Here is a 13,524-nt window from a genome sequence, read left to right on the forward strand (position 1 = left end):
GCTTAAGTCACTTAAAGAAGCAAAGTGACAAGAGGAACAAGCAATTAGGTATTTCTCTACAACACCACAATTCGAAGTGACTTCCTACATGCCCCTTGCTTTACTCGAATATCATTTCAGCATGCAATTATCCCTGTGCTTTGATGCAGTTGTCATCTGTTTTGTTTTTAATGCAAATACCTACTTACTGATTAAATATTTCCCATATTATAGTTTGTGAACCATTTCTCCTATTTTGCTGATAAACTACTTTAGCAAGATAGCCAATCTTTGAGACCCCTTAGACAATATTCAGCCAGAGGAGCTCTAAAGTACATGCCCTGCTTTGACATGTTAGAGAGCTGAAGCACATGGTCACATAGAATGCTGTATAAGGGAGAAGCTCTCATCTTTTCTCTCTCAGACTGTAGAAGGTTTCCTTTCACAGCTTTACAAAAACACCAGCCTCCAGATTGGCAGGGCATTATCCTGGCACTACATCCTTCTAAAAAGCTTAACACATCCTGTGTGAAAAACAGGAACTCTTTCTATCCACATGGACAAAATGGAGCTCCAAGATAGTAAGTGATTTGCCCAGGGCCATGCTCTTAGCACTACAGCGAAACTGGCTTTGGAAGCCAGACCTCCTAGCTGGTCTGGATCCCCAGACACGGATCTTCTGGCCCAAGAAAGGTGATGGTCTCTTCCCAGCACTCAGCTAAAGAAATACATTTCATAAACCATATCTGGTTAATCACTTTTTAAATGCAATAGAACTGAGTTTAATTTTTTTCTCAAACTCCTGGCTTCAAGCGATCTGCCTGCCTCAATCTCCTTTTTAAAGTGCTAGATTATAGATGTGAGCCACTACACGTGGTCCACTAAGTTTTTCATTTTAAGTTGATAGACTCGTGATTCTTTATAATTATAGTCCTTTTTAAAAATATTATTTTTACTGGTTTACGTAAGTTTTTATTTTTAGCACTTTACTAACATCGCTCCTATCAAATTTTCAATTTAGATGATATGATCAAGATATAATAGGCCAGGCAGGTGTGCTGGCTCACGCCATAATCCCCACACTTTGGGAGGCCAAGGTAGGAGGAGCCCTTGAGAACAGGAGTTCATGACCAGCCTGGATAAAAAAGGGAGACCCTATCTGTAAAAATAATTTTCAAATACAGGCTAGGCAGAGTGGTTGCACACCCGTGGTCCCAAGCTACTCAGGGGGCTAAGCCAGGAGGATCATTTCAACCTATGAGGTTGAGGCTACAGTGAAGCCACAATCATGTCACTGTACTCCAGCCTAGGCAACAGAGCCCAAGACCCTGTCACACATATATATTTGTGTATAACTTTAAAAGGCAGAGTGAAAAGGGGAAAATATTAAAACATGCCTAACTTTTAAAGTTACAATCACGAGATTGCTTGCCAAGTATTTTTTTAACATATCGTCTAAAGAAAAACAACTTTTACCAAAAGAGTGTATCAAACAATAATAACTGCACTAAAGAGTGATAACATTTTCTTTATAGAAAGGATACAGATATCTCTATATTGATCTTCCGTACCTTTCTTCTGGAAGTAAGACCCTTAAAAAAGAATAACTCAAGGACAGCATAAATAAAGTAAAAAAGAGAACAACAGACTAGAAAAAAAATATTTGCAAACCACATATATAAGGCTTGTATCTAGAATATGGAAAGATCTCCTTCAACTCAATAAAAATGACAACACAATTAAAAAATGAACAAAAAATATGGATAGACATTTCTTCAAAAAAGATATACAAATAGCTAATAAACACATAAAAAGATTCTCAACATCATTAATCATTGAGGAAATAGAAATCAATACCACAGTGAGAGACCACTTCATACCCACCAGGAAGGGTATAATCAAAAGGACACAATACACAGGCGTTGATGAGGATTCTGTGACACTGAAACCCTCATACATTCCTACGTGGAAACGTAAAATGACGCAGCTACTTTGAAAACCAGTTTATGGTTCCTCAAAATATTAAACCATATGACCCAGAAATTCTGCTCCAAGAGAAACAAAAACATATGTCAACACAAAAATGTATACACTTATGTTCATACAAGCATTAATCATAACAGCCAAAAACGAGAAACAACCAAATGTCTCCAAACTAATGAAAGGATAAACAAAAGGCAGTATATTCATACAACGGAATTTTCAGCAATAAGAAAAAATGAGACAATATGAACGAATCCCAGAAACATTATGCTAAGTTAAAGCTAGTCGTATTGTATAATACTAATTATATAAAATGTCCAGACAGGCAACTCAATAGAAACAGATAGATTAGTGATTGCCTAGGACTGAGGTGAGCCAGTGGGAGAATGGGGAGCCATGCCTGACAGGTACTGGGTTTCTCTTTGAGCTCATAAAATATTCTCTAAGTAGATAACAGTGACAGACTCACAAGTTTGTGAATATACTAAAACCCACTGAATTATACACTTAAAAAGTGTGAATGCTATAGTATGTGAATTGTATATCCATAACAGATTGCAGTTGAAAAAAGAATATTATATAACATACAGTACACCTAATTTTAAATTGGAATGAAGGAAGGAAGGACAGAAGAAAAAATAAAACGAAGTTAAGAGGGAAGGAGGGAAAGAGAGACACACACACACAGGCAGATCTCAAAGAAGTCAGTCATGGTCATGGGCACGCTTCTCGTGGAACCAGCCTCCAGATGGAATGCAGTCACACACACATTGCGTCATATGAAGTAAGCTATTTTATTTTACATATTGTAATGGAAAACTTTTAAGCAAAGCATTTTCTTTAATAAATTGGATATTTCTCACAGCTTAAATACTATAAAATGACCTCCTCATGTTCTCCTGTGAACCACATCATCAATGTTCTTCATGTTTTATTTTCCTGACACACCAGTTAATATGTTATTTCCACTGAACACAATCCTGGTCTTCAAACTATCCACAGTATTTAGGGATGCCACTTCCCACCCAACCAACAATTTGATAAGTTATTATAAGACTGGAAACAACGAAGAGGAGTGGAAGATCTTTCCAGTTCATTTTCAATGGGTACCAAGCATGACTATACCTACAGTTCACAGATTTCCAGTGACAGTTAAAATTTTAGCAACACACTTTTCCAACCTCAGAAACATAGGGACCAAGAAAACACCTCTGTCACAAGTACCACTGATCAACCCAGAAAATCCCACCAAAATGGTAGTAGAGAGTTAATAAATCAACTCCTACTGCTTTAAACCCCAATTCAAAACTCTGTGACTTCCAACCTGTTTGGGTCAATCCCTAGACAGGTGGCAACCTTACTTAGAGTAAATTAACCACCCCCTAATTGTACAAAAAGAGCTTGCTGGTAATTGACAGGAACACAGCTAAATATGACTGTGACCCTTAGGGAATAAAAAAATTACATAACCCCCTTAGAGATTAAGGGAATAGTGACTTCTATAAACAGAGATTTTAATTTAACAGAAAACATTTAAAAATAAAGTTTAAGTATACAGTCTTTTAAGGAATTAAAACAGACATCATAAGCAGGTAAATACAGAGCTGCTGTGGGAGGAAATTAAATTATCCAAGACTGCTTTTACCCAGGAGCTTTTTAAGCTTCAAGCTGTATGGCTTATTTTGGATGATTTTTCAACCAGATAATAAAAAGCAATTTCATTTAAGTGCTACAGTCACAGAGTTTACCACATGAAATCCTTCTAAGCTTCATTTCCAAATCTCTTCATGGGTACACCCCTAGCATTTGTTCATTCTTTGGGAAGCATACTTTCCTCCATGTGTGTGCAGAGTCCCCTGGAAAAAATCCCAAACTTCATCATTCCCCTATTCTCATTCGCTTCAAAAAGTACTCGGCTTTCTGGAAATGTAGAAGTCAGACTTTCAGTCATCTTCATAAGCCAAAAAGTATATTTGTTCCTTTTCCATTAAAAAGAGCAGAAGTCACATGGGAGCCAGTATTTCTAAAATAATGAATCAAAACCTTGAAAGACCCATGCTCAGAAATATATTCATATTCTATATATTTATATATAAAATATATGTAACACTACACAATGCATGATGCTTTTAAAAAACCAGCATCAAGGTTATCTGCTGTGACTTCATATCAGCAGACAGAAGGAGGCGGATGGAATTCTGGAGTAAGATAACACTCATGTCAAAACAAATAACAAAAGAAACTCGTAGTCCTCCAGCATGCTAATGAGCAAGTGATAAGCTATAGGTCAAATTCCCACTTCTACAATCAAAACTTATCATAGGAGCTCTTGAAAAGGGAGTGCATCTGTCATATATTAATGACTTCAAGCATTCACTGAACTTTTAGGTACATAGGAAAACTTAAAAGCACTTCACAACTCCTTGTGGGTATAATTAGCCTGTTGGAATTGTTGGCAATTCTCATTCTGGGACTTTAAAAGGTCACTCCACTCTTTAAGATACCAAATTTGGAGGTACTTTCCCTTCTGGACAGATTAGGCACACCCTGCAATTAGTATACACAGCTGCACCTGTTGCAAAGCCTTCAATGATGTAAATGGGGACAGTCAACAACATTCTAAATTCTTGAGGGATTATTAGATCTTGGAAACCAAGTGATGAACAAATCTGATGTCTGCTATTAAGGTGACGGATGGTGGTCACACCCTGACCACACACAGAAGCCACATTTTTTATTTATAGGCAATTCCAGCTAACACAGAAACCTCAATCACTTGACTCTCTCAATCTTGTATGCAGTCAACATGCAATTTTGCTATTTAACAGAACTAAGTTTTTCATAATCTAGTTGAGTGTCTACAAAGAACAAAGAGAATTCCAGGTTTAAAAAGAATACAAGTAACAAAAAAAAGCATTATTTATTTATTTAAACTTTACTAAATCATGGTGAAGTAAAAATGCTGCTAGTCACATAAGGGGAAAAGTCTTAACAGTTTATAAATTTGTAGCTCAAAGCTACTCGAATACTTTAATCGGTTAATCCTTTACAAAAGTATGATACACATTGACAATGATAGTGATTTCACTGCTATAGTATAAAATAATATAGATATTTAAAAGAAATGCATTTAAGAAAAAGGTATGAATTTAAGAAATCAGATTCAAAGTTTGAGAAAGTCTGATATAATTGTCATTAAATAGTAGTTAAATCTTAAACATAAAGCCATAAATTATGTCCTTCCTTACTTCCTTCTGTCCTTTTCTAATGAAAGAGAAGCACAGAGGACACGGTTCTAAAGCCCCCCTTCTCTTTAAACCATGTGTATCTTAGACATTTTCTATGCCAGAAAACACAATTCTGTGGCAGCTGATATATGTGGCCACATAAACAAAAAAGAAATACCATAATGCTGTTTTAAGCTAAGATATCCTTGGTACATCTATTAGGCAAAGAACCTCTTATTGTCACCACAATATGTGAAATATCATCATATATGCTTAAGTGCTTTTTCTTCATATAGAAACTCTTTTCAAAACATAATTGGAATTTTATAAAACAGGAAAAGAGCTTTTTTTAAAGGCGTTTTACTACCTTACTGCTAAGGAGGCATACTTTCTTCTGAGTGTATTCAACTATATGTAGAAATACTTTTAAAAGTGATGAGACTACTTCAAAATTACCATTCTAACTTGAATAAAACCAGCAGGAGTTGATTACATTCTTACTGCTCTCCAGAAGTATTTTCATCTGATATTTACTTTAAAATGTGTATTTGTGTGTGTGTGTGTGGTATATGTGCTCACCTTTAAAAAGTCATAGAATTATGGAATTGATAATTTTTTTTACGTTTGCTGTTGGGTCTATATGGTAATCAAATTTAGAAAACTATAAATTATATTTAAATTTATTATTTACAAGCAATTAATTATAAGAAAAAACAGCCAGGTGGCTTTCATTACATAAATTACTGTTAATGACAGAGACCTCATGCTGCGACTGTATTTAGCATTTGCATGTGTCAAGTGCACATAGTGGTGTGAAACTCCCCTCTTCAGAGTGGAACCAGGCATTGAAGCAGAAGGCAAGACACCCAAGTTTCAGATCACGCCCGAACCAGTCCTTTCAGCCTGACATATTCCAAAGATTTCCAAGTTTGTAGCAGAAAATTTGTCTTGCAATAACGTTTTGGGGAAACAGCTTTCAAACCAGATACAGAATTACTGATCATCAAATAGTGTTTACTTACACTTAGTTACTTAAAGTCCTATCTGTATGATTTAAATATTACCAAAACAAATGTTTAATCAATTTGCCATAAACCAAGTAAGGCATCTATTAATGTCTCACAAATGCAGTTTTTAAAATAATGTTTAATGTTGCTTTCCTACTACAGAAACTGTGCTAAATAAATGAACAATAACTTTCTTTTCAGGGTTCTGTCTCTCTTGTTTTACTTAGCCTTTTGTAGTGATTCTTCCAACTCTACGGTAGGTATAAGTCCCTTCCAAAACAATGAAGAATTTTATGTCTTTATGCTGAGAAAAAAAACTTGAGTTTCAAGGATATAATAGAATAGGAGTTCATATGATACAGAAGGAAACAGAAAAAAAATAAAAATAAATAGCGAATAAGTTTTATCCTATTTCAAACACCATCCCAAACAGAGGCCTAAATAAGTATTTCCAACCCCCTCCCTCAGTACCATCAGAAAAGGGAGAAAGTTTTAAGAAAATGTTTTGTAAACGAGAGAATAAAATTCCAAAATTACTAGAGTCTTCCTTTCTAAGCAAATAAAAAATTATTTAAAATTTAACTGAAAACTCTCTATTGAGATCGCTCTCTGGCATTCAAGAATTAACTGCCTAGTGAAGATTATCTAACCCTTCACTTTTCTTCTTCCTTTAAGAAGTCTGCCTTATAAACAACCACCAGAGATATGGGTAATGGAAACAGGTTAGGAGGGAGCATATCTTTAGCCTCTGAGAAGTTAGTCTACATTTGGGGAGCACAAAGAAAAGGTGGGCAAAAAATAATGGCTAATAGTTAAGGAAGGAGAGTCTGCACTTACTAAGTACAAGGATAAAGTAACAAGATGGAGTTTTTCAGCTAAAAGAAGGTACTAATTTACTCACATTATCTTTGGTTAAAGTGATGATCCTGGTGAAGGTGTGGGGTTTGTACATTTAGCACCAATGATGCCATCATGGCTCAAAAACATAACATCTCTTTAAGAATCACTTTAGAACCACTTTAGCAGTTACACAAGAAAACCAACTTCACAGTCACATCTTACATCTCACCAAACTACAGGGTGGCCACCAAGTCTAGAAACACAGACAAACATCCAATAAGGGATTTATTGCTACTGAATTATAACACATGGCAAAATAATTATGTCTCTAGAATTCACGATCACCTGCTAACATCAGCCTCCTTTTTTTGAACTTAATGATGCCTGTTTGTCTCCATTATCAAAGCACCAAAGACACTGAGCCACATACTCTAAAAATACTTGCCAAAAGAGAAGTCTCAAAAGTGTTTTTGCTATCATTACAGTGTGTCCCCAGGAGGAAACAGTATTCATTACAGCACTTTTAAAACACTGAGTCACTAATTGATAGTTGCAATACATGCGAGGGAAAATGAAAGTTCAGTTACTAGAGGACATTAGAAGAGTTAGATAGAAGACAAGATGTAGGTGCTGACGGCCTGGCAGGCACAGGGCACACCACCAACCGAAACCATCAGCACCACCCACTGGAGCGGCTGGTAGCATTCACTCTGAGCACATACGCTTAAGAATTCACAGCAAGTGAAATTCAAACTCTTTCCCTCTTACTGTTACATAATAATTTTTCAGCACCCTATCAAGACTTTTTCATGTATTCCTAATCTCAATTAGTAGTAATAGTAGTAATAGTAGCTTTATCGCTATGAATACAAAAAACAAAAATTGAGAGCTGCCTATCAAAAAAAGCCCGAGTGTTTTGGTGTCTGGTGCAAGTTAATGATTCAGTGATACTGTGATCGGGTCATGTTCATGATGAATTTTCAGAGGGCAGCCTAGAAAAGTCAGTCAGCACTGCTGTCTATTTTTATGATGCTGGAGGCAGTACAATGGTAGAGCTCACTGGCGCTGTGTGCCAGGCAGGACACGAGGATTTTACTCACAGGGTTAGGAATTCCAATCACAGAGAAGGCCAAAGGCAAGGCCTAATGTGGACAGTTAAGATAAAGCAGCTTAGCTTGAAGAGGAAGCTAAAAATGTTCTGCTTTGGAAACTGCCATATTTGTGACCTCATGGCAGACTGAGAAACCCAAAGAGCTCCACAAATCACACAAGTAGTTAGTTCACTGGTGTTTAACAATGCCCTGTGGCGGCTCAGTTGTGAATCCCCAGAAAGAGAAGTTCATGAGGTTTAACAACAGGTGACTGATCACCTCAGTAGGTCCAATTTTGCAAAAATATCCATGCCAAAGACCACAGAGGCACCTGTTTGACATGGTCGAGGTTGGTAAGTGTTACACTAGTCTCCATCTGAATCATGTAAGCTACACGCCTAAGATTACAAAAAGAAAACGGGGGATCGAAAAAGGCCAAATCTGCAATCACAAACCTGCCTTGATTCCAGCCACTAAAACGTCACATAAAGACCCCCTTTCAGTTCAAGTTAACCTGTCCTCAAGGGTAGGACACTTACACATGGTACCTAGTCTCAACCCCTAATGAAATCCCAGTTGGTAAAGTCATTCACATTCTAAAAGGGAACCAACTCCTCACACTGCAGAATGTTAGCACTGCACAATAATCCACAGTTAAGTAAATGCTGAAAGGAACCTTTTACTACTTTTTTTTTTTTTTTTTAATAACCCTATTTGGGACATCAAAACACTGTAGCATTACTTCCTAAAAATAAAAGAAATCAGGCCGGGCGCGGTGGCTCAAGCCTGTAATCCCAGCACTTTGGGAGGCCGAGGCGGGTGGATCACGAGGTCAAGAGATCGAGACCATCCTGGTCAACATGGTGAAACCCCGTCTCTACTAAAAATACAAAAAATCAGCTGGGCATGGTGGCGCGTGCCTGTAATCCCAGCTACTCAGGAGGCTGAGGCAGGAGAATTGCCTGAACCCAGGAGGCGGAGGTTGCGGTGAGCCGAGATCGCGCCATTGCACTCCAGCCTGGGTAACAAGAGGGAAACTCCGTCTCAAAAAAAAAAATAAAATAAAATAAAAAAAAAAATAAAAGAAATCATGTTGAATCACATGAAACAGATCTATTTACTGTCCGTCACTCCAGAGTAAAAGTCAATGACTAACTTAGAATTAACCATTGAAATAGGGAAAAAGACAAATAAAAATGGATTGAAAAGTCTATCTACAAATGTTGAGGTAAGAATTCATCTAGGACCCATTTCTTTTGTCCAGTTTTACATCAAAGTTTTATAAACTACTGAAAACTATACTTTGATGGAAAACATGACTCTACTACTAGTTCTCCTGGTGTACATGGCACCAGAATTAATGTCTTTGACATGTGGCTGTGGATTTTTACACTGCCACCAAAGTGCTCAGTGAATATACAAATTTCACTAAACCAAGCCATAAACAAATCTTTAACTGAAAAGGTCTGTCTACTCATTTATAATCTGTTACCTGGAAAAAAAGCAGAAGGTCTCTCTAGCCACCTAATCACCATATCAATGACACATGCCACAAGAGAGAAGCACTAGTTTATTTGATTGATCATGGTAGATAAACTCCAAATAACAGAGAAATTAACAAATGCTTGACATTTGCTCAACATCCATTATTCTGACACTGCTTTCAGAATTTCAAAGCCTGGGAGTATGCTTAATCAACATTCATATTCCCTTGTGAGCTACAGGCACCATATTGCACCCCGCCTTCATACTGATGAAAACTGCATATTGGCCATTTCCAAAATGTTCTGGGACTCCACACAGGGCCCCTTTTCTCTCTTGTTCCTGCTCTGCAGTTTTCTTTTAAACACTTCCAAGACAAAAGCATCTGCCAGTTTTTCTCTCTAGGGATGTATGCAAAATGAACTTAACAGTTTTAAGGCAGGAGTAACCCTCACATCTAAATTCATTCATAGGACAGAAAAGGGCCTAAGAGGCCTCTCCAGGGACAAAACCCTGCTGAAATTCTCCCCACACACAACAGTGGGAGCTTTATAAAATCTAAGTCCAGACAATTTCCAATTCAAATGCCCAACATAGCATGACCTTTGTCAGATCTCTGAGCCCAAGATGCACCCATGATTTTTTATTCTAACCAGCACAGACATTAGACAGGGCACTATTGCTAAGCAGGAGGTTCAATATTTGCATGCTCTTCTATTGTGAAAATGTAACAGTGACAGCACTGTGTCAAATTCTTTTCCCTCTAGAACTTTAACTCCATAGGAGAGGCATGGCTGACAGATGACTCCCCAACATCTGTGTTATGTACACTGCACAGCTGAGGAGCCCTGGATCACTGTCAGAACATCGTGGAGCTGACCTGCACCTTTCTTAAGCCTTCTTCTTAGCCCTGCCCCAACCCGCAAATATATAAATAACTATAATACAAATAGTGCAATTTTTAACAAAATATAAAGATGGCAAGACAGATTAACATAATTTATAGACATTAAGCTGTTCATGTAGCAGCTCAACATATGTTGTATAAATGTCCTATACCGAATAATTTATCAGATCTGACACAGTGCACATCATATTGTTTTATTTAATAAACTTACTAAAATATCATGGATCAAGCATCACTTCTGAGAGCACTGAGAAAGCACTAGAAAATATTTATTCACCTCCCGTGATTTATTTTGATCACCCTTACAGCTACATGACAAAGTAGAACTCACAAAATTACAAGGTTAAGGTTTACAAAGCCATTGCTTCATATGCTAAAATACAACAAATGGCTCCATGTCTGTGTTGTATTTTACTTTCATTTAGTGTTAAGTAGAACAGTAGACCAAGCACTTAGCTGCCTACTGAATATTTTAATATTTTTAAATAGGACTTAAATATCTTGAACCAGAGAGTGGCAGCTTAAGTAAAAATTTCAGGAAAGAATAGTAAGTACTTTGTAGAGTACTAGTTAGAACAATAATGGCCAAAAAAAAAAAAAGCATGCGTCAAAGTCGTCATCTCCTCAAAGGAGATCATAAAAATAAGCACTGGCCCACATCAGAAAGTTAGCAAGAATTCACTGAATGCATAAAAGAACACAATACAATGTTAGGCAATACAGGGTAGAGCTGGAAGATCAAATCACAGCAAAGCACACAGCTCCAATCCAAAGGATCTCAAAATTAATTCAAATAGAAAGCAAAAGAGAGAAATGTGCACATTCCAAATGAACGGGTAAAAGTAGCTACAATGGTCAAAACAAACAAACAAAAATTCTCAATAGAGGTAATCTAATATTCAGGAAACAACAACAACAACAAAAAAGGATTGGGGAGGGAGAGATGGGGAAAAGAAGGGCAGGAAAGGAGGGGGTGGAAAGGGGAAGGACAGAAGGAAGGAGAGAGGACAAGACAAAGGCAGAAAGGGAAGGAAATAGATTAGACGTGCCACCTGAGATTCCTCGCACTTGAGATTCTTTTTCATCACTTTTCTCCTAAAATATTTTATCTGGGGGCAGGTCTCCAAGAAAAAGGAAATGAAAAGGATGGTAAAAAGATCAGCAATGGGAGAGGAGCTGGGAGCTTCAAAAGGCAAGGTCAACAGAGCTTTTCAAAAAAAGCATGAATGTTTGCTGGCCTGATCATGTCTGAGAGAACTATTAAAAACTTTACTGTATCAACTGCCTTGGGAAAGAATACTAAGCAAAAAACCTTTTGTTTCCAATGGGCTATTTTGTTTAAAATGTAGTAAAAGTGACATGAGGACAAGACAAGAAAATTATCTTTTTTAATAACTAAGTTAGGCCAGATGTGGTGGCTCACACTTCTAATCCAAGCACTTCGGGAGGCGGAGGTGGGTGGATCACTTGAGTCCAGGAGTTCAAGAGCAGACTGGGCAACACAGCAAAATCCCATCTTTAAAAATAAAAAAAAATTAGCTGGGTGTGGTGGCACACACCTGTGGTCCCAGCTACTCAGGAGTCTGAGGTGGGAGGATCATCTGCGCCCAGGAGGTTGAGGCTGCAGTGAGCTGAGATTACACCACTGCACTCTAGCCTGGGCAAGGAGGGGACACCCAGCTTAAAAAAAAAAAAAAAAGTAAGTTCTATCTCCATTTATGAGTGACAAATGAGAATTGTTCCCAAGTACCTACAAAATGCTCTTCTCACAAAAAAATACTCTCAGGTACCCAAAGAAGCTCCATATGTTTCAAGGTGTAAATACTACAATCCAGAAGCCAGGTGTCAGCTTCTCAAAAACTTGACCCTACCGTCGCATGACAGGAGAACTGACAGTCAATGAGATACTTCATGTGGAGCAAGGAAACCACGAAGCCATGTAACATTAGATTGCAAGTCAGGCAGCAGAGTGATTTTAGATGAATAACAGGTTATTGTAAAAATACTGAAGGTTCTATCATACTGCACCCTCCAAAAGGAAAGATAAAGACTATGAAGTCAAATAGAGTTCACTATATAAAACAGTAAAGTTCCAATCTGCCAAAAGAAAAGAACTAAAAATAGGAAAATAATCTTGCTCAGCTTAATGCATGGTGATAATGGTACCTGAAAAATCCTAAGTAGAGAATAATTTAACCCTTACAGCTTTATATCTGAGCAAAAAACGACGTTAGCCATAATGTAGGGTTTATATAAAAGTGAGCACCATTATTAACAGATAACCTTAAGAGTTGGGATGGTGGTAGGGAGGTTATGTATCAAAAAACGCAACAAGAGGTCATTGAGAGCACTGAAGAAAAGAACGAGTTTAAGCACTGCAAATTCTTGCTGGGACCCCTATCATCACCATCACTCTGCCGTTTTATTTCTAAACAAGAAATATATTTTACTTTTCTGAGATTATTTTCTGGTTACAAGCCAACCATTATGAACCTTTCAGTGAATCACTGAATAGGGCACTTAAAGGGATAAACAATTATAAAAATAACTCTGTCACAGGCGTATACATTTTATTTTATTTAGTGATGTAATAAGCTTAGGGGCATATATCAGGTCCAAAATGGTCTTGGTCATTAATTTAAGCAATAAATCATAGGTCTTGCCAACAATGATGGCAAACAGATGCTAACAAGGAAATGTATTATTTAATATTGCCATGTGTTATAAAAATGTAAGTGTGTTTAAGACATGTCTTAAATTTTTATAATAATATGCATTTAATACATTACTGTTTTGACACATGCAGGAATCAGATTTATAGGTCCCATTCCATAGCTGCTTCTTCTGTGAACATGAGAGCATATTCTGGGTTTTGTTTTTTTTTTAAGAGGGGAAACCTTTAAAGGGCATGTTTGCAACAATATCTAATTGGTTGTCTTGCTGTTTTGTAGTAAATAATGTCAGCAGTGAAACTCATTAAAAAGAATGAATCTACATACTTTGCCTGA

General features: G+C 37.1%; 1 protein-coding gene across 2 annotated transcripts in view; it reads right to left on the reverse strand.

The window, feature by feature from the left end:
- Nucleotides 1-13,524, reverse strand: part of CUNH15orf41 (chromosome unknown C15orf41 homolog) — a 227,978-nt gene that overhangs the window by 197,103 nt on the left and 17,351 nt on the right. Inside the window, exon 1 of one of the 2 annotated variants that reach the window (XM_032261221.1) lies at nt 3,711-8,885. The exons of the other annotated variant lie outside the window; for it this stretch is intronic. Within the exon in view, the coding sequence (XP_032117112.1) occupies nt 3,711-3,715 (5 nt within the window). The 5' untranslated portion in view covers nt 3,716-8,885. Of the gene's footprint in view, nt 1-3,710; nt 8,886-13,524 lie in introns of those variants that run through there. 2 annotated transcript variants of the gene reach the window in all.

The sequence above is a fragment of the Sapajus apella genome, unplaced genomic scaffold (assembly GCF_009761245.1).
Source record: "Sapajus apella isolate SASKATOON/1434 unplaced genomic scaffold, GSC_monkey_1.0 scaffold122, whole genome shotgun sequence".
Classification (NCBI taxonomy): Eukaryota; Metazoa; Chordata; class Mammalia; order Primates; family Cebidae; genus Sapajus; species Sapajus apella.